The 20,633-nt window shown below is 55.8% G+C and overlaps 1 protein-coding gene across 2 annotated transcripts; it reads right to left on the bottom strand.

The window, feature by feature from the left end:
- Positions 1–914: 914 nt before the first annotated feature.
- On the bottom strand, positions 915–13,427 carry CACNB3 (calcium voltage-gated channel auxiliary subunit beta 3). Of its 2 annotated transcripts, none has more exons than XM_068560047.1 (13): positions 13,268–13,427; positions 6,100–6,222; positions 5,755–5,877; positions 5,177–5,292; positions 4,827–4,891; positions 4,607–4,626; positions 4,328–4,408; positions 4,058–4,116; positions 3,780–3,889; positions 3,324–3,475; positions 3,015–3,110; positions 2,751–2,900; positions 915–2,293 (listed from the first exon to the last, which is right to left on the bottom strand). In XM_068560047.1, exons 1-13 carry the CDS (start codon positions 13,307–13,309, stop codon positions 1,979–1,981), a joined length of 1,452 nt encoding a protein of 483 aa, XP_068416148.1. In that variant the 5' UTR covers positions 13,310–13,427; the 3' UTR covers positions 915–1,978. The 2 variants fall into 2 exon arrangements, with proteins under 2 accessions (XP_068416148.1, XP_068416147.1); XM_068560046.1 differs by lacking the exon at positions 13,268–13,427 and adding an exon at positions 9,857–10,447.
- Positions 13,428–20,633: the final 7,206 nt, after the last annotated feature.

The raw sequence follows: 20,633 nt of genomic DNA, 5'->3' as shown, positions 1-20,633 counted from the left end.
GGCTGTGTCTTAGTTCTAGCTGAATTCATCTCCCAGGTCTTCCCTGGTACCACAGAAGACCAGGAGGACAGCATTGGGCACAGTGGATTCACTTGGGAGATGAAAGAAAATCAACATCCAAAGAAGAGCCTCGGGTCTGAGCTGATAGTTTAAGTCTATAGGAGGTGCCTGAGGGGAGATGGAAAAGGCACTGACAGCAGGACCGTGATGCATCTTCCCTCCCCCGCTCTGGCTTCACAGAACTTGTAGCTCTGGCCTGGACACCCTCCAGGGAGCTTTGCACAAGGGTGAGAAGGGAAAGCAGTTGTGAAACTTCGGCAGGTGAAGCACAGTCAGAACCACTCTCCCACCCTGGTGCAGTGCGCTTGACACCAAGTCTTCAGGACCTTTGCTTGTGGCTCCCTAACTGCCGAGCCCACTGCTCATGGGAGGTTGTGGAGACAGGCACCAGAGGCACCACGGAGAGGTGAGCTGGGCCCGGCTGAGTTTAGGTTGTGGGGAGAGGGCTAGAGGGCTGCAAGGCCTGGGTCCTCCCCTAAGTACTCTCATTCACATGCTCTTCCTTACCCATCAAAGAGCTGGGCAAGTACCTGGAGTTCAAGTTGCAACTACTTCAGGACCTTTTTGGCCTGAGGTAGGGACCGTGTAAGGTGACTAAGCCTCTTCTCCACCTCCCCAGACAAGTCCCTTCTGTGCTGCTGAAAGTTTCCCTCCAGGCCCTGGGCATGAAGGGGTCGGTGAAGGGGTGCCTGGGAGTATAGTGCCTCCCCCAGCTCTGTCCTTTTCCCTTCCCACTTAATGGGTTCTTTGTGAGAGAGAGGAGGCCAGGATACTTCTTTACCTCCTCCAGACTTGGGCCATGCAGTGAGGAACTTGGCTACTTGAGCCAGCAGACATACACCAGGAGCCCGAGGGACGGTGCATGGTGTTTATTAGTGATGATGGTGAGGTGGGGCAGGGTCCTGTGGAGCATGCTCTGTAGGTCGCACACTAGAGCCGTAAGGTGGGTACATAGGGCCTCTGGGGGCTGTCCACTGGGTCCTGTCTCTCCCCCTCTAACCCTAACTTAACAAGCAGCTGCTATGAATCAGGGAATAAAGTCTGAGGCCCATATCCCCCAGGAGGCATGAAGGCCAAGAACAGAGATGACAGGATGCAAGAGCAAAAGAATGAGTGGGGCAAGGAGGCCCCTGAAGCTGTCCATACGTTCTCCGCTACACAACACGCCCTCCCTTCCCAAAGCCCGAATCCAGGTTGGCTCCCGTCTGCCATTTGGCCTGACCATGTTCCTGGTCCCCGGTCCTTTGAGATGTTAGGAAGCTTCCTGGCAGGTGAGGAGAGCCCTTCCCTTCAAGGGCTTCAGCTGTGAGGCCTTTGGCCCTAGCCCAGCCTGCCTGTGCTCCAGCCTCGTGTGTGGATGCCCCACCCCAGCTGATGGATGGGAGTGCCACCCTGTTGGGCTTTGATTGTCTCATTTCTAATGTGTGGCAGTGAGGCGAGTGGAGGCTCTCAGACCCCAAAGCACAACCCCTGAGTCCCCTGGATTAGGATTGTAGCTGCTCAGGAACCTTGTTTCTTCCTCATGTCATGCTGCCCACACCCCACCTTCTTGTCACTTTGAGGGGGCATCCCTTCCCTGAGTCTGGTGGGAAGGCCCCTGCTAAGGGGATCCTGGCCTGAGGGTACTGCCCAGTGGGGCAGCTTCTTGTGCAGGAGGAGAGGAAGGTGCCAGGGGTGCAGCACACACAGCTAGTACCTGGAATGGGAGCCTAGGGGGGTCACTGTGCCCAGGAGGTGAGGGGGCCCCGTGCTTCTCCCAGAACCTCGGGACTGCAGGCAGCCCTGGAGCTGGGGCTGGGCAGGGGTTTTGGGGGCTGAGCCTAGTGCCAGCCTAATGCCAGTCTAACTCCAGCCTGCCTGGAGCGGGTGCCCCAGCCAGCTGTGCCTGTGCCTGCCAGGGTCGCGCAGCAGGAGGCTGTCAGTAGCTATCCTTGGGCCAGGGCCGGTTGCGCTGCCAGTTCCGGTCACTGTGGCCGTGCTCCGAGTCCTGCGCCAGGAGCCGGTCTTGGGGGTCGTGCCCGTTAGCACTAGGCAGCCCCGAGGTGTGTTGGCGGTGAGGCTGGTACAGGTCCTGATAGGCATCTGCATAGTCCTCCTCCAGGTGGCGGGAGCTGCGCTGCGAAGATCCTGTCCAGGCTTGGCGGGAGCTCTCGCTGGCCTCATCTGAGGGCATCAAGCTGTCCCGCTCAAGGGGTGAGTGCTCCTCGCCACGCTCCCCTAGCAGCTGCTGGTTCTGGGGGCAAGACAGAAGCTCTAAGTGAGGCCATGCGGACCTCGCCTTGGCCTCCCTCCCACCTCTAGCAGGGTGGGGATTTCTTCCCCCTCAACTCTCAGTCCCTGGGTACAGGAAATAGTGCAAGGAAGGAGAAGCATACTGGAGCATTCTTCCACTTCAGACACGGAAAACTGGAGCTTTTGACTCCCACAAAATTCAGGCTCTGCCTTCAAGACAGACTAAGGAGAAGGGTTTGGAGAGTGTGTTTCTTTGGAGTCCTAGAAAAAGTAGCCTTTGATCACGCATCTCATTGCTTCATTCCCTCTCATCAGGAAGTGCCTTCGCCCATATGCCCTAGCTCTGCTCTCTGATCCTTTGGCCTTCAAACTGGAGGCCAAGGATGATCCTCTGGGCAGGGAGGGGGCATTGTTTTGGCTGGCTTAGCCTGAGCATCTGTGCCCTTGGAAATGGTTACCTGAAGTCCAGGTATGGCACTGGGAGGGCCCAGAAGTCCAGGGCCGGGGGCTGGGTGGTGGGTGGCCCTCCAGTAAACCTCCAGGTATTCAGCCAGGTGCTCACAGGCGTCCTCCAGCTGGTTCTCATCCAGAATCACATCAAATGACTCCTGGAGGGGAGGAAAAGGGGGAATATTGGCTTCTTCTCAGCAGGAGCCCTCCACCCATCTCCATCACTCCCCCAGCCCTGGAAAAGCTAGAGCGGGCACAGGAGTAGCACTCACTGGTGGGCACTGAACCAGCTTATCATATGCCATCATCTGTACAGTCAGGTGCTTCATCTGTGACTTCCCCCGGGAGCGGATGAGACGCTGGAGTACCTGAGGGAAAAGGGCAGAGCTGGGCCTAGAAAGAACTGGGCACGTCCCCGACCTGTGATACTGCATGAGGAGCAGGCGAGGATGACTTAGAATTGTGTTAAGGGGCAGCAGGAAAAGGGGATTCAGGAGCCCTTGGGCAGGGGCCAAGCAGAGTTGTACCACATTCTAGGAGGGCAGCCCTGTGGGCCTTCTCCATCACCACTGCCGACTTACCTTCGGTGAGGATACTTTGACAAAGACGATGATGGGGGCCAGTGAGGTCTTGGCCAGCTGTGCTGGGTGGTTGATGGTGTCAGCATCCAACACTACTAGCTGCAGGGACTTGGCCAGCTCGAATATGCGCTCGATCTCACTCTGCACTTCAGCTATGGAGGGAGGGAGGGAGGGAGCGAGCCGCAATGCTCACCAGTGGCTCCACCCCATCTGACTCCAACAGGGCTTTGGGGGCTCCCAGATGGTGGATGGGAAGGAACTGGAGGGAGAGCGTGTTCATCAAAGCCTGGGCAGGCAGAGGAACAGAGAATTGAGACTGGGTTCGGTTCTTGCCAATCCTGGGGCAGGTGGAGAAGAGGTTGGGCAGGAATGCAAGTTGTCGGGGAAGAGAAAGGTAGGAGCAAGTTTCTCACTAACGCTTGAGTGGGCAGAGAAGCAGGAATGGGAACTTCTCACCAATGCTGGAGCGGGCAGAGGAACGCTCAATGATGGTCCTTTTGCCAGGATTGTTGAGCACAGATCGCTTTGCCAGTGAGAGGTCCGCTGTGACTCGGGTGATGGAGATCCTGGGGTGGGCATGGAGAAGCACAGCCCATCTTTAAATTTCAAGCCTAGGCCCCTCCCTACCCAGGTCCTACCAATTTTCACTTTAGAGAAGACCTTGCTACAGGCATCTGGAAGGAGACAATGATTTCTCCCTGGTTCTCATGCCTCCGCAGGCCAGGGCAGCTTACCTGCCATCAAACCTATGTTTGAGGAAGTCGAAGAGAGCCTTCTGCATCATGTCTGTGACCTGGGTGGGAGGGGTGAGGGGAAAGGCATGGAACTGACTGGGGGCCTTCTTGGAGGCGGGCAGCAGCCCCAGGTGCGGCCATGGAGCCCAGCCCCTCCACACCCAGACCTTGGGGGATGGGGAGGGGGGAAACATCCCCTCCCACTGTCCCTGGGCCCTTCCTGTGGCAGGTTTGGTAGAGGCAACTCTGGGGTCAGGGACCTCTTCTCACCTCATAACCTTTCAGAGAGGGTCCCACCAGCACCACAGGCCGCATGGAGGGCACCACATCATACGGGGGAATATGTTCTGCCTGCAGAATTGACCTGAGTTCAGGCAAAGTCATGGCTGTGTGGCCTGCCCTTCACCTGACTGGGGTGGGGCAGATTCAGAAGTTCTGGGCCCCCTCCCCTCTGTGTTTTCTTGCCCCTCCAACACTGACTGCCCAGAAACCTGTCCCCACAGCCAGAAGCCATGAGCCCCCCAAGCCCCAGTCCCTTCCTTGACTCACCTGCTTTTGCTTCTGCTTGGCTTTTTGGAAAAGGAAATAAAAGATTAAAGTTGGTGAAGCGGGGAAAGGCCCTGGGGGCACGGTATTCCCGTCCCCAGGGGACACCCTGGGCTTCTCCCAGCTCCAACCCCTTCCCACACTGTTCATCTGGGAGACTCTCCCTTCCCCCTGTGTCTGAGTTACCCACCTACCCAAGACAGGTGGGTTGAGGGGAGGCTACCTAGAGATGGAGGAGGGGAGCGTCGGTTGCCAATGTCACTCAGGCTGGATGGGTTCCCAGATCTCCTAAGAGCAGAAAGGGAGGTCAATAAGCGTCTTTGTGTGTCTGTTCTAGACAGTATTTAATAGTTGTATACATCTCCTTACATTTTAGCTAGTGAGGGAAGTGCATGTGACGGGAGCATTTGTGTGGGTGAGCTTTGATGTGTGTGCATTTGTGAATGCATACGCTAGGTGTGAGTGTGCATTTTTTTGGGGGTGGGGATATGTGTGCATGTGTGGTGATGTGGACTGTGGGTAAAGGGCACACGTCTGGGGTGTATGTTTATTGAGTCACAGCCCTGCTCTCACCTGGCCTTCTGCTCCTGCTTGAGCCGGATGCTCTCGAGGCGCTGGGGGCTGGGGATGAAGGCGATGTCCCCACCCTCTTTCACTAGCCGCCCGATCCACCAGTCATTGCTGTACTTCTGGGGGTGGGGTGGAGCGGAAGGGGCGGTGAGAGGAGGTGACCCAGGCCTCAGTCCTGGCTCTTCAACGTGAAGGAGCCAGGGAGGCATTCGGAGAGCGGGTCTGAGGAAGGCAGCGCAAGGGGAGGGGGGCAGGAGAAGGTGCCAGAGGGAAGGGCAGCCAGGTGTGAGACCCCCAAGACTTCAGCGTGAGGCATCACAGCTGTCACAGGGAACCTAAGATGCAACTAATCTTAATGGCTCACTTTTACAGGTATGGAGACTGAGGCCCAAGCCAGGCCTTAGGAGGATGGAGACCCTGAGGATTAGGTCTTGGATATGAGGGTTTTATGGGGGTGTGTTAAGCGTAAGAGTTGAGGAGTTTGGGGAACTTGTTTATAAATGAGGACTGAAGCAAGAGGAATGGGAACTGGGGCAAGAGCAGAGAAATTAAGTGGCTTCTATTTGGAGGGGGGTGGTCACCTCTTTAATGTGCAGGAAATCTTTGGCCTCAAAGTTGACTCCAGAGCCCTGGACTGGGCATTCCTCATCCAGCACACCACAGTAGCTGACATTGGTCCTCACAGCAAACGCCACAGGTTTGTGCTGGAGAATTTGACCATTGGTGCAAATGAGGGGAGCCTCAGAGCACCCCTTCCAGTTTCAGTGCCCCATCAGCAGAGGGCGGAGGCCCCATCAGTCCGCCCATCCACACACACACCCTTTCACACTCACACACATCCTGCCCATTGACCCCTCGAGACTTAGGACCTAGCACAAGTTTCCACCCAGTCTGGCCTGTCCTGCCCTCAGCCGGCAAGATGATACCTTGGCCCTTTCAAGCTGCTGCTGAGCCTGGCTCTCCACTTCACGCCGGGCACTCTCCCGGTCCTCCTCCAGGGATACGTCTGAGTCCAGAGATGGGCGGCTGGTATAGGAGCCAGCTGAACCCTGGCATGGGGGAGAGGCTGTGACCCGTGGGCTCAGGTGTGAAGGGCACTAGAGAGGCACCTCCGAACCCTACAGTGGTGCCTCCGCTAACCTCGGCCTCTCCAGCTCCACGGGGGTGGCTGGGCCCTCCAGTCCCTCCGGTCTCCCCAGGAAGGGCCCCAGTGCCTCTGGGGCTGCAGAAAAGCCGGCCCAACCCATATGTGCTATGATCTGGGCCCCTCCCCCCAAGCCTATTAATACTGCAGCCTCGAATAGAGCTTTCCCTTCCCTCCTTCCTCCCTTTTCTCCCCTTGACCATGTCCTGTGAGGCAGAGGGAAGTGAGATGTACTGAAGATGATATATTGGAGATGATTTGGAATCTTCGGAGTCCAAAGACCCAGCCCTCTTGTTCACATCAGCCTGCAAAGCAGCTTGGAAATTATTTCCTTAAAATGCCTGGGAGGAGTACAGCCAGCCAGGAACAGTCAGGAGACACTGGTTGGCAAGGCACTGGTCCTGAGTGTCAGGATATAGCCGCCCACCCCGAGATCCCATCTCCTCCAGTCCCTACTCTTCCAGGGTGAAGAGGAGGCTACAGGGCTCCCAACTCCAGAAAGTTACTCCCTCTCTACTCTCCCCACCCCCACTTTCTTTCCTCTCACACCTGCTGGGACAACTGGCCAGGTGTGGGCAGCAAACAAAACAGACTGAGCAGGCGACACAAAGCTATCTCCCAGAGCCCAGGTGAGGCGGGGCCACACCTACCACCTGGCCTACAACTCCCCGCCCCTTGCCCAAGGGGATATCAGCCCTGGAGGAAGGCTGAGTTGGTGCCAGGCAACCCAGCCAGGAGCAACCCTGGGGATGCAGCGAGAGGGTCTTTGGTAACCTGAGCCAGGAGAGTGTCAGAGTCCTGCCCATTGGAAGGGCCTTTGGGAAATGAAGGCGCGTTTGGAGGGTTGCCGAGCTCACCTTCAAGGCCATGAGGGAGCTGCACAACTGAACAAGGGAAGCTGGACCTTAGGGCAGGAGGACAGAAGTCAGGATGGCTGGGTTTCCCCCTCAGTCTAGGGAAAAGGGAGTCTTTTGTTTCCTGCTTCAGTTTCCCGTCTTTATGGGCAGAAGTCTGAAAGTGATACTTCCATCAATTCTGAGGTGCAGGTGCCAGAGATAAGGCAGAAGCCTAAAGGGTCCGTGTGGGAACGTGTATATGTGTGTGTGTTTAGTAGAATGTTCTCAGGCCGAGGAACATTCCTTCAAGCCTACTGTGCATGAAGGCAGCGGAGGCCAGATTCTTGGTGGGGAAGACAAACTCACACACCTGCCCCAGCCCCACCATGGGCAAGGGGGCTGGTCAGACTGATGTCAGCCCAGGTCCTAGAGCGTAAGCTAAAGACAATGTCTGTGGTAGACCCAAGGCATGAAGGTAGCACAAGGAGGGAAAGTCCTGCATATTACAGAGAATGTTCCCCATCTCTCTTGAGAACCAAATAAGGCTGGCTTGGCAGCAGGATAAAGAGCAGCTGAGCCCCAGGAAGAACCTTTGCACTGTCAGTCGAGTGGGGGACCTCCTTCCAGGGGCCTGGGGCACAGGAGACACCTCTGTGGGAAATGGCTGTCTGAAGTAAATAGGGGCTAACAGGCTAGGAGGCAGGAGGCAAGGCAGGATGACCACTCACTTTGATAAGTATACATCAGATGCTTCCTAGTTGCCCAGACCTGTGCTGGGAGAGGAGTCTGACCTTTCCCCTCTGTTCTCCAGGATCTCAGCTTAATTTAGTCATCTTTGTGTCCCTGCCTGGGGCACCTGGGTTAGCTGGCCTCTCACCCTAAGACGGGAATGACAGGATCTCTCCCTAAATGTTTAGTGAGTCATGCTCAGACTGAAATCCCCTCTCCATTATTCCCAAGTGCTCAGAGCTCACCCATCACTCGGGGAACAGGGCTGCCCTGCCAAGCATACTCTGGGGTCTTGCCTCCCCCAGCCCGGTTATGCCCAAACAGCCAGAGCCTCAGTACTTGGGAGCTGCCAGGCGTTGGCACAGTGCCCTGGTGGTGCCCCCCTTGCCTGGTGTGTGGGCAGGCTGCAGCTCCACTCTTGCCTGGCACGGGGGAAGGAGAGGAGGGAGATGAGCCGTTGGATTTATTTAGAGCCTGATTTCCCTCCTACTGCTTCAGAGGGGGCCCTGGGGAGAGCAAGGAGCCAGGCAAGAGAAAGGGAAGTGGGGGAGGGTAATCCAGGAACCAGAGAAGGGTGGGGAGCGAGCGATGGGTTAGCAGGCTGCCCCCAACACCATCCACACGTCAGGCTTCACCTTGCAACAGTCCTAGCCTTCTCAACCAGGGACAGGAAGAACCTTCCAGCCCTCCAGCCCCACAGAGAGGTTCATTCTCAAGCTCACCTTGGCACCCTGGGCCGTGCCAGCTGTCCCTTCAACTGTCAGAAAGACGTATTCACCACAGCCTTGAAAATCATCTGCTCTAGCCGCAATGTAATTAGCCCCAGAGGCCCAATCAATGGGGAATTGGGCCCCAGCAGGAGCCCAGTCCCAGGAAAGGACTGACAGCTGCCTCTTCTGAGCCCTAGAACTCATCTATCCTGGACTTGGCAGCAAGAGATGGGAGAAGACTCCAACACTCCCCTTTCGACTCTGGAGTGCTCTACCCTCCAGACCTATCAGGGACTCCTTCTAAGCCATCTAGTTGCTCTCATAAGGAGGTCTTCTTGCAGGATATTTGAGAGAAGGCACGGAGCTGCTGCTGCCCATCCTTGCCCCATCTTTCCAGGCACTCTCCCTGCGCTCTGAGCTCCGGGAATCACTGCCTAATGAGCTGATTTGTCTCAGTGGGTCAGGAGATAAAAGCAAAGAGGAGAATTAAATATTTATCAGCTGCCTGGTTCTCTGAGCGAAGAGCTTCCTCTCCATCCCCAGGCCCTCCATGCTGAGCAGGAGCTCAGGATGCCCGCTGCTCTGAGGATGCCTCAGCAGGAGGAGTGGAATGGATGGGGCTCAGTCAGCTGGCTCATCCATGTGCTGGGTGCCCAGTTTTCAGCCTGGGAGAGAAGCTGGGCTGGAGGCAGGGTGAGGAGATAAGGCAATGCTCAGGGATGGACAGCAGAAGGGGATAATGGAGGTCCTCAAGTTTTATGATCCGTCTGTCTGAAGAGGCCGGTATCGGATTCTCTGCTGTTCTCCAGGCTCCCTAATTTGTCCTTTACTTGAGGCACAGGAGGTCTGGATTGTCCCCCTCTGCAAGGGCCCCGGCTTCTCCTGTGTCTGTTGTGTTCAGACCCCATAAATCCTCCCTTGGGAACTCCAGACGTTGCGTGAGGCCTCTCTAAAGCCTCTATGCCCTCAGCCTCCAGCCCCTCCTCCCTCCACCCTTCTGTCCTGGGCTGTGGAGCCACCTGCTCTGAGCCTTTCCCCCACGCTGGCCCCCCCTGGCACACACCCGATGCCCCTTGCTCTAGGACGGGGGCACTGGGGGAGCCTCTGGCATGAAAACCCATCTCCCCACTTTCCTGGAGCGCCCTCCTACACGCCCTGCCCCGCCGCAGAGGCGTTTTTCAAAGTCCTGAACTGGGGTAAGGGTCCAAGGGAGATGAGGTGTCACCCCAACTTCCCCACCCCCACCCTCCCCGTGGGCACTCACCGCCTCCGAGTCCTCAAACCCGGGCACGTAGGAGTCGTCATACATGGGGGAGTCCGGGTGGGGGGAAGCGAGCGGCGCCAGGGGCGGGGGCGGCCCGGAGGCAGGGGCGAGGACAGCGGGCCGCGCCCGGGAGATGCCACCGAGCCCCGCAGCCCTGCGGGCGGCGGCGGAGAGCGAGAGCGCGAAGGAGGGAGCGAGCCGCGAAGACCAGCTGCTCCGAGCTCAAATCACCGCTCCCCCCACCTTACCCCCCCCAAACCCTGCCGGTCCCACCCCGAGCGCGGCTGAGGAATCTGGCGCCTGCTCCGACAACAATAGTGCCCGCCCACCTGCCCCCCCCTCCCCGGGAGCGGGCGCGGGGGGCGGCGGGGGGCGCCGGCCACCCGCGGAGCCCGAGACCCGGCCGGGAGAGGTGGCCGACGGGAGCCGGGTAGAAGGTGGGTCCCCAAGCACCTATGGGGCAGAGGGGCGGCGGGGAGGAAGGGGAGGAGAGACTGTGGGCGGGGCGGATCCTGGCTTGGAGGAGGCGGGGCGAGGAGAGATGCGGAGACAGAGACATACGGCAACCCAGGAAATACTCCGCCGGGAAACAAAGGGCTGGAGCGGGGGAGGGGACGCGGAGCCTGCTTGGGAGACGAGACCCCACCGAGAAAGGAGAGGGCGCAGGTTAAGGAGAGACAGGAGAGAGAGAGAGAGAGATAGGAGGTACAGAGGCAGAGGGAGGAAGAGGCGAGGCAGGAAAGTGGGAGACTGGGGGAGACAGAAGAGGCGGGGCGGGGGCGGGCGGCAGACGGGGGAGGGGCGGCAGGTGAGAGGGCGGCGTGTCTGGGCCCTGGCGGCACGGGAGACTCCAAAAGCAAACCCCGCAATGGTACTGGGGAGGAATGGGTTTAGCGACCCCAGGCCAATGCCTAGAAAGTAGCCCCTGCCCTTCCTCCGTCCCCTGCCCCCAGGCGCTTGGTCCCCTCAGTGCTGGGACTCTTGCAGCAAAGGACCTTGTTGCGCAACCCGTGCGAAGGGGGAGGATTGGGGCCCGGCCACCCTACACCTGTTGCGCGGGCAGATTTCATCCTAGTCTGGCCAGGATGGGGGTTCCCTTCCTCACTTCCTTGCCAAGGACTGTGCCAGGCATTGCCAAGGCATCGTGGGAACTGGCGTAGGGAGGGGCTGTTTTAGGCGAGCCTAAAGGGAAGAGGAAAGAAACCGGAGAGCCGAGGTAGGGGGATGGTTGTGGCTGGGACAGAAGGTGAGAGCCTGGCCACGCGGGGGCTGGAAGGGGGAAGGGCAAGTGTCCCCAGAGTCACTAGTGTAAGGCCAGATCCCCTCCTTAGCAAAAGGATGGGGGTGGGCTGGGATGGCCAGTATCTGGGTTGGAGCCACATGTACCGCTCTACCAGTCAGTCTCCTTCAAAGGGGCACCCAGATTTGACGTTGGAGACTGAACAGCAGCCCTTATCTTGAGGAATCTTCCTCAAAGATCCACCCATTTGAGCTCCAGAGCAAAATTATTCCTTTGCATTTTGATGGCCTACCTACCCCTTCATCCCCTCCCCGTCCCCTGGGGGTGGGGGTGGATGTGAGATAGACAGAGGGTTACACTTGGGGAGCTTCAGAGCTCAGTCCTTCTCCACTCCCAGTGTCTCACACCCACGAGGGTGAATCCGCAATTTGCTCATCCCTTTTCTTCCTGGGCTACAGGGGAATTAGTAAACCAAAACTCTGACAGGGTTGGGTGAGATCTACGGTAGGAAGCACTGTACGTGGGAGAGAGAGGAAGACCACCCAAACCAACTGGCTTCCCACTTATGTCACTGGTTCATGTTCCCTTAGCAAGAAAAAGAGAAGGGGCCTCATCTTAAGACCATCTTTAGTCTGCCTTTAGTCTGTCACCATCCCGTGAGTGGTGCATTCCAGCCCTGCCCAGCATCTTCCTCCTGCTGGATTTGGTGAACAACTTTGTTGGAGCCCCTATGGCTCACTGCTGGGGGAAGCAGTCTGCTTTCACAGTTCCCTCTCCTGAGGCCAGCACCATTTGGGGTTTGGTTATATGTTGGATTCTTCTGTATTGGAAGTTCCCAGACACTGTCTTCTCACTTTGTGCCCTCTCCCAGTTCCTCAGCATTCCTTATATCCTCTTTTATTCTCTGTCTCTTCAATTCCTTCTGTCCTTCCAGAGGGGCAGAAAGGAGGCATGAAATGTGAAACAGTAAGACCCTCAAGGCACTGTCTCCTGGGAGATGATTCTAATGAAGAAGACAGCTACTGGGGCTTCTGATTCTCTCCCCATCCCTGAATTTACTCTCCTGGCCTCTCCTTTAGGGACTCTCCCCACCACCAGGGTGTCCACGGGATTGTAGGTAACAGTGGATCTGCCATCAACCTCACTCCTTCCTTACACACCTTGTTGTCTTCATCCCCATCTGGGACAGTGGTGTCTAAGTCTGCTCACAAAGCATGAATTGCCATGCTAACCACCCCCCCCACCCCTCCGAGATGTGTTCAAGTTCCTCATACCTGGGCCCATCCCCTGGGTCCTGCAGGAGCTTCGGAGCCTCTCCCTGGTTCCCTTCTCTCTGAGTTGCTACTCACTGCCGCCTTCCATTTCTCACCTTACCCACACCTGCCTGCTCTAGTTCTCATGCCTGTCCTGTAACAAGACATGTGCCCGTCAGTATCCATGTGGTCCCTAACCCCTTTTCTTTTCCCTGGCTGAGCATAAGAAGAGAAAGCTGAGGGCGGGGCAGGGGAGAAAGGATTCAAGGAGAGGATTCCTCCTGCCTTCCTCTTTCTAGGAGAGAGTCATTAGAGTGGTAGCTGGCAGGTACTCAAGGCATGGAAGCAGGACATGGGGGTCTTGGTGGTGGTGGGGAGCCTGAATAACCAGGTTTGGGAGTTGGAATTCTTGGGAGCCTCCAGAATGCATTCTGGCTTCTCCTATAAGTGCACCAGGAAGCTGGACAGATCCCAATCCCTGAGTGTTGAATGGGGAAGCTGAGGCAGGAGCTAGGACCTCTAGGAAGTCCTCCCCAGCAGTATTTAAGATCTGGACAAAGCCAAAGCCCCTAGCATTTAGCTGCTGGGCTGCCCCCAGAGAACCCAGGGAGGGCGCGGCGGGGGTGGGGGGGCTTGGCAGAGGCCTCCTCTCTCAGTCCTCACATCTAGCCCCTTTCCTGGCTCCCCAGACAGTCCTCCCTCCCCCCCCTCCCGCCCCCACCCCATCCCAGTCCCAGTGCTTAGAAGCTGCCAGCACTGGCCGCTCCCTCCTTTCCTACCTGCCACCTCTACCCTTAGCCTCACCTACTCAGCCTCCCTCCCTCCCCATCGCTGCAGTGTCCCCCAAATGCGGGCCCTCTTCCTAGCTCGGAGCGGGGCTCTCCTCCCACCCACTGGGGAGGGGACCCTCGCGTTTACCTCATTCAGCAGGAAGGTTGCACTGGAGTCAGAAAAAGACATAGACCGGGCTGGCGACCTCTCCCCCTCCCCCGGGCCAGGGGCTCCGAGGCAGGAGCAGGACCGGGCCGCTGCTCTGCACACTGGCTCCCGCCTGCACGCCTGGCCTCGCCCCACGACCGCCAGGCTCCGACGGCTGCTGCCTTCCCTCTCTCCGGGTTCCCTCCCCCTTTCCTCCTCCCTCCTTCCCTCCCTCCCTTCTCTCTTCCTTTCTCTCCGCCTCTGCCACTCTCTCCCTCCCCTGTCGCCTTTCAGTCCTGCTCTCTCCATTTCCGTCTCTTCCTCCTCTCTACGGTCCATGTTCTCTTCATCTGGGTGCCTGCCACTGTCCTTCCATCCCTATATCTCGCCTCCCTTCTCCGACCCCCCCTCCCCCATCTTCTTCCTCAACCCCCTCCCCAGAAAAGATAGGGACTCCGGAGCTCCCACCGCCACAGGCAGAAGGGCGGGAGTAGCTGAAGGGCTGCCTGGACTCCGGAGCTTCAGGCCCCTGCTCTGTGCGCCCGGCGCCCATCCTCCGGCGCCCGAGGAAGCAAGGCGCCGCGGTCCCAGCGACGGCTTCGACCTGTCCTCAGCAGAGGAAAGGATCGAAAAGGAAGAATGCTTGTGTACGGCTCGCTAGCCCCGGCGTCAAGCGCCCCCTCTGGGTTCCGGGGAAGCTGTACTGTCACTGCTCTCTCCTGGGTTCCGGGGCCGCGGGACTCAGCCCGCAAAGGCGAAGAGCGAGGCGAAGCGGCTCCTCTCCGACCGGCTGCAGCGCCCCCTGGGCTCACTCGCCCGGAGGTCGCACACGCCCTCCAGGTGGTGGCACCCATCCGGGGTCCCGCCTGTCGGCCAGCAGGGGTCCGGCCCTGCCAGCAGGAGGCGCTGCCCTGGCCAGAGCAGAGGCGGCGCGACTCGGAGCCAGACCCCCTCCGAAGCCTGGGACGATCCCCTCACCCGTTCTTCTTTCCAGGAACTGCGGTCCCACCTGCAGACCCCTAGTATGGGACTCCAGGCTGCACCCTATCCCCACCCCCGTGGGGCTCCTTTGAGATCTTTGGCTCTTCTGGGGCCCTGGCCGCTCCTACCTCCATCCTGGTCTCCAGGGGCGCCCCCTCTGAGCCCTGCAGCGTCCGGGCCGGGCCTGGGTAGCAGGGAGTACGGAGTCGCGGGACCGGTACCCCCTCCCGCCCCGTTCGGCGGGCACGTCAAATAGGACAAGCCCAAGTTCTGGCGGGGGAAGGGGGGAGCAGGGGTGTAGCCCCAGCCAGCTCTCTCCCTGCACCCTTGTGAGCGGATCAGCTTCTCATTGGTCCCTCGAAACCCCCAATACCCCCAGGCTGGACACTCCTCCATACCAAAAACGGCGGCTGGAGGGAGGCGGCGGCCGACTCCGTTGCGGAGACAGATTCATCCTGAAGCGGAGTGACCCGGGGTCCTCAACTTCTCTTTCGGCATCAATTAGAACTCTTCCCTTTCAGATCGAGGGTGTTCCACTCTCCTCCTTGGCTCTTCTTTTAAGTCCTTTCCCCTGGGGTTTTCCGACCCCCCCCCCCCATCCTTCCACCCTCTGGGGATCTTGGAAGACTTTCCTCCCTCTCTGTTCAGCTGACCCTGCCCTTGCCCCCATTCCAGAGGGAGCTACATTGGGGGAGAATCAATTCTCCTCTTTCCACCCCCAGCTCCGCCTCAGGCTTAACCTGAAAAGTTCTTGGGGAGGGCATCTCCTCCTCTCCCTCTCTGGTCTAGTCCATGGATCCCCTACCGCCCACCTACCCCCAAGTTACTCAGCTTCAACTATTCAGAGGAGATAAAGAGGTTGTGTGTGTGTTTTTAAAATGTGCATGGAGGGTTTTTGTTTTGTTTTGTTTTGGCTCTAATAGAGGGAGCAGAAGCTTTGCCTGTCATTTGGCAATAAGACCCGGAGGGAGAGAGGCCCCTCCCTACACCGCCGCTGACCACAGCTAATGGACTAACTCCTCTGGGCCTTGGGGCAGCTTAAGTTTCCATAGGAGAAGTGGGGGAGGGAGGTGCTGGCCAAGGCAAGCAATTGTCCCTGGCTTCCCCCTCCCTCCCTCCTCTGCAAGAACTTACAGCCTAGAACACCATCTCCCTCCACCCCTTACTTTAAAATAGAAATATCGGTGACTTCTTTCTGAGCCTATCAGAGGGCATCTAAGTGCATAGGGGCAGCTCTGCACCCTTCACTTTTTCTCATTTCCATTCCAGCTGCTGGAGCACACACCCCTCTCTCTTGTGCCACTGAGAGAAGGTAGGAACCTCAGAGCTAGAGCTGGGAGCCCAGCCCCCAGGTCCCCAGAACAGTCCTCTCCCAGCCCCTTCCACGTGAGATGACGGGCAGCAATATCCCTCTCTGGGCCCTGTCCAGGACCCACACAGTCTTCCTCCCCACTTTACCTCCCTCAGTACCCCCATTTCTGGCCCTGACCTCACAGTATCTGGCACTCTGTTCAGAGGAGCCTCTAGCCTGGAGGCACTCCTGTGAGCCATACCTTAGCTTGGCCCCTTCAGGTCCTCAGCTGCAGGCCCCCAGGGCTTCCCAGGCAGCCTTCATCCCTTCTCCCTAGGGTCAGCTCCCCCTCTTCTCTAACCTCCGAAGTTGTCAGGACCTCAGGATATTTGACAGGGCCTCTGCTAGCCCTTTTGACTAGGCTTTGTGCAGACGCAACTCTGCATAGGGGGTTGCCCTACTGATCTGGAGTTGGATTTCAATCCCCACTTACCTTCTCAGCAAGGCATAACTCGCACAACTGTACTTAGTGGCCCCAGCATTTGAAAACCTGTGTACCACAAAGGACAGAGGACAAAGATCACCATGTCCATCCCTTTGTATCTACTCTACCGTGAGTTTCTGAGAAAGCTCTGTGGAAGCAGTTTCCACGTGGAATCCCCATTGCCAACTCCAGATATTACTCTGGGGAAGTTCCTCTAACATCAAACCTCAGTCCCTCCTGCTGCAATCTCTGTCTTCTTTTTCTGGGCTCTGCCTCTGGGCCCATGGTGATATTTGATGCTTCTAGGCACTTTCAGGCTCCATCCCCTGATGCAGCATTTGCTATAAATAAGTCTGAAGAGCTTCTTGCTGACAGTGCCCAGCAAGACTGCAGCTCCCTTCCCACACCAGGCCTCTCTAGAGGGACTGGGCTCTCAGCTATGGCTCCAGGGCCCAACTCTTGCCTGCTCTGGGGCAAGCGGTGTGACTGCTCTGTGGATTTGGGGGTTCCTTTTCATACCTGGGAAGGAGGGAAGGCGAGAGGGCTGAGAAGCTTAGTTCTCATTCTCTTTCTGCCCAGAGTCTGGTTCAGCCTGGCACATAGTAGGTGCTTGACCTATGTTTATTTTAGTCTTAGATCTCAGTTTCCATTGCATGTGATTGGTGATTCCAATTCCACAAAATGCACTGGAGAGAGGAACAAGGCTGGGACAGGAGCAGTACTCTAGGGCTGCCCCAGGTGGAGGAAGGGGTATGAGAGGCAGGATCCCCAGGGTGGCCTGGGGAAGGGGGGCTGGCCTAGACTTTGCCTCCTTCTCTCCTTTGCTCTTGCCGAACTCTTAACACTTTAGGACCCTGAATCACAGCTCGGCCCAAGGGGTCAGTTCAAGTCCTTCCTCCACTCCCACATATTTACAGGCTTTGTAAACATCAGAGGTTAGGCAGGGAAGTTGGGGTTGAAAAGAGATGGGATGGGGGTGGGGAATCCCTGGGAGGGGTGCTGAGACTCGGATTACTGAGGCCTAAGTGGGAGCAGAGTTCCCCAAGTGGGGGCAGTGGAAGCATCCCAGGGCTTCCAAAAGCTGGGGCAGAGGGGACTTGGGCATCCTTTAGGAAGGTGGCGCTGCTGATAAGAGGCTGAGTGTGGCTTCAAGAAGGCTCAGAGCAATGCGGGTAAGGCTGACCCTGATGTATAGCTGGAGTGAGTGGGATGAGGCCCTGAGTTAGGATCCTTCCTCTCTGCCCCTCTGGCTCGCTGCAGTTTCTAGGCTCCTTTATCTATCATGGGACCCCTGACCTCTGTTTGGATCAGGCCCCCCTCTAACAAGAAGTAGGGGGAGAGGTGCCTGTGTTGGGGCTGGAGACTGGGTACCCTTCTAGCTGCTTGCCCTAGCCTTCCAGCCCTCCTGATTCCCACCACTCTCATTTTAAGGATCTGAGCTGTGGTAGCCGTCTCCAGCTCAGAATGAGGGCATGGTGCCCGCAGCCTCCCCGGGAATGAATTATTGAAGGGAACGTGGTGCTAGCTGCTTGGGGCGGCTGCCCCTTGGGCTCACCATTGCCTCTTATTCTGCTTCTCACTGCTCCTTCACCAGCTGCGAGGGGGATGAGGTCGGGGCACCTGGGAAGGGAGAGGCCTTAGGAACTGGAGGTATTAAGCAGAGGCTGGAACTGGATAGGGATGGGGAAGCGCTGACTCAGGCCTTGGGGAGAAGCCTCCTAGGGAAGAGGGAAGAGGACTGGTGAAGAGTTGTGGCCCCTCATCATGGATCAGGAGGGCAGAGGGGGCTGGCGGCCACCCTGGAGCCAGGTTGGGAAATGAGCCTGGAGGACCCTTGACTGGAGGAGCTGCCCAGCGTTGGAGGTGTGAACTCCTACATGCCTCTGGAGTAACACAGAGCCAAAAGGAGTCTGGATCCTTCTTTGAGTCAGTACTAGGTCATTCAGGGATGCTCTGTGCAGAGCCCTCTGTCCCTCCCTGGGAAATAAGGCCCTGCCAAGAATGCAGGAGAACCACAGAGCTGCTGGAAGCAGGTGTCGGCAGATGGGAAGGGTGAGGGGTGGGTATAGTCAAGTGTCAGGGTCCTAGGTAAGCCACTGGTGGAAAGAATGCAGGATTCGGAGTCCAAAAACCGTCAGGCAAGTCCTAATTCTATCACTCACTAGTTCAGGCAAATCACTTAGAAACAGTCTTCTTACCTTTACAAAGGGGAAAGAACAGTGCTTGCTCAAGAGGTTCTGTGAGAATTCAACAGGAATATTTGTGTTTCATAAAATGTAAATTCCTATGTAAAAGTTAGTTGTTATTATAAACAGGGAAGCAGCACACAGTGGAGAGAACCAATCCGCAGTCCGTGCCCTGTGGCTAACCCATAGTCCTTCCACTTCTGCAGTTAAATGACTTTTCAAAGGCCACAGTCAATGGTTGGATCTGGATTCAGACCCAGATCTTCAGATTCTCTCTCCTGGGTTCTTTCCATTCCACCGTGTGGGCCGGATACTCTGGTCCACCCTGACCTTTCACCCCAAGCTCAGCACAGGGGACTTCCCCTGAAAAGTCCTCCACACCCGGATGCCACAGCGATTAAGTACTTCATTCCTCTGTCTTATGCTTGGCCACACCCCTGTCTCCTTCAGGAATAACACAGCAAGTACATTTCTTGACTTTCCCCTGAGGCAGCATAAATGATATTATTGAGTATTTGGAATGTAGTTTAAAAATAACTTTTTATTATTACAGAAGCAGTGGTTATGTGTTGGAGAAAATTAGAAAATACAGACAAGCAACAAGACAAAACAAATCAGAACATATTAGTATTCTCACCACCCAGACATTACCGCCATTAATGCTTTTGGTGTAATCCTTCTGGATATCTTTTTTCTTAAAACATTTTTTAAAAAAATTGAGGTATAACTCAATTGTATAAAGTGCACAGATGTTAAATGTACAATTCCGTAATTTTGGGGCACATATATCTATATATCGATATCTGTGTAATCACATCCAAATCAAGGTCTATGACACCCTCACTCAGAAGTTTTCCTTATGCCCCTTCATGGTCAGTATCCAGCCTCTTGTGGTGATGGCTGTTTAGGCTCTTATCACCATAGATTAGATTTGCCTGTTCTTGAACCTCATATAAAAAGGATCGTACAGTGTGTACTCTCTTGTATCTGGCAGCTTTCCCACAATATTATATTTTTAAGATTCATCTTTGTGGCATTTATCAGCATTTTGCTCTTTTTAAAAAAATAAATTGCCGTGTGGTATTCCATTGTTAGAATACACCATAATTTATTTATCCATTCTCCTGTTGATGAACACTTAGGATGTTTCCAATTTTGTCTATAATGAATAAAATTACTATGAACGTTCTTGAACATGTGTCTTTTGGTAGACATATGAACACATTTCTCTTGGATATATATACCAAGAGATGGAATTGCTGAGTTATAGGGTAGTTTGTATCTTTTTTTTTAATGCACACCCACACATACACACAAATGAATGCTCTTTTTAAAAAAATTTAATTAATTAATTGTTGGCTGCATTAGGGGTCTTCGTTGCTGCACGCGGGCTTTCTCTAGTTGCGGTGAGGGGGCGCTACTCTTCGTTCCGGTGCGCGGGCTTCTCACTGCGGTGGCTTCTCTTGTTGCAGAGCACGGGCTCTAGGCGCGTGGGCTTCAGTAGTTGTGGCTCGCGGACTCTAGAGCGCAGGCTCAGTAGTTGTGGCGCATGGGCTTAGTTGCTCCGTGGCATGTGGGATCTTCCCGGACCAGGGCTCGAACCCGTGTCCCCTGCATTGACAGACGGATTCTTAACCACTGCTCCACCAGGCAAGTCCCCTCATTAATTTTCTTTTTTTGTCATCCCAGTCAATGTTCAAATCTCCCCAGCTGGACCCAAAATGTCTTCTATAGCTGATGTGCTCTAATCAGTATCCAATCAAGGATCACACATTGCATCTGGTATTGCATCCTGTAAGACCTCACCTTAGGTCCTTGCTGGCTGGTGGCTGGATACATCAGTTCCTTGTCACGTGGACCTCTACATAGGGCTACACACAACATGGCAGCTTCTGAGAGAGAGAGAGAGAATAGAAGCTGCATTTTCTTTTGTAACCTAATTTTGGGAGTGACTTTTCATCATTCTTGCTGCATTTTATTCCTTAAAAGCAAGTCACTAGATCCAGCCCACACTCAGAGGGTGGGGATTACACAAGGACTTGAATACCAGAAAGTAGCGATCATTGGGAGCCGTTTCAGAGCTGCTTACCAATATGTTATAGATGGGAAGATATATAGTAATTTAAAGGGCACTTTCACATATATATATGAAGGCAAATACTTCTACCTCCATTTTATGGATGAGAAAACAGCCTCAGAGAGAGCTTCCTTTTTCATCCTATCTAAAGTATGTCCCTCCAGTTACCTTTTATTACATGTTAATTTCCTGCAACACACTTAAAAAAACAGACTATTTTTAGAGCAGTTTTAAGTTCACAGCAAAACTGAGTGGAAGGTAGATTTCCCATATACACGCTGGCTCTACACATGCACAGCCTCCCCCAGTAACATCCCCCACCAGAGTAGTACATTTGTTACAATCAA

Source organism: Eschrichtius robustus, chromosome 13 (genome assembly GCF_028021215.1).
Source record: "Eschrichtius robustus isolate mEscRob2 chromosome 13, mEscRob2.pri, whole genome shotgun sequence".
NCBI lineage: Eukaryota > Metazoa > Chordata > Mammalia > Artiodactyla > Eschrichtiidae > Eschrichtius > Eschrichtius robustus.
This window is presented reverse-complemented; position numbering and strand designations above follow the sequence as displayed.

Bases quoted from the DNA above. Each gene is read 5' to 3' on its own strand.
- CACNB3 (XM_068560046.1), bottom strand. From the start codon at position 9,901: ATGTATGACGACTCCTACGTGCCCGGGTTTGAGGACTCGGAGGCG. The intron at 4,892-5,176 runs GTGAGAGCAGGG...TTCTGCTCTTAG, and splicing joins AAGCAGGAGCAGAAGGCCAG to GAGATCTGGGAACCCATCCA. The intron at 4,627-4,826 runs GTAGCCTCCCCT...TTTTCCAAAAAG, and splicing joins CTCCCCTCCTCCATCTCTAG to CCAAGCAGAAGCAAAAGCAG.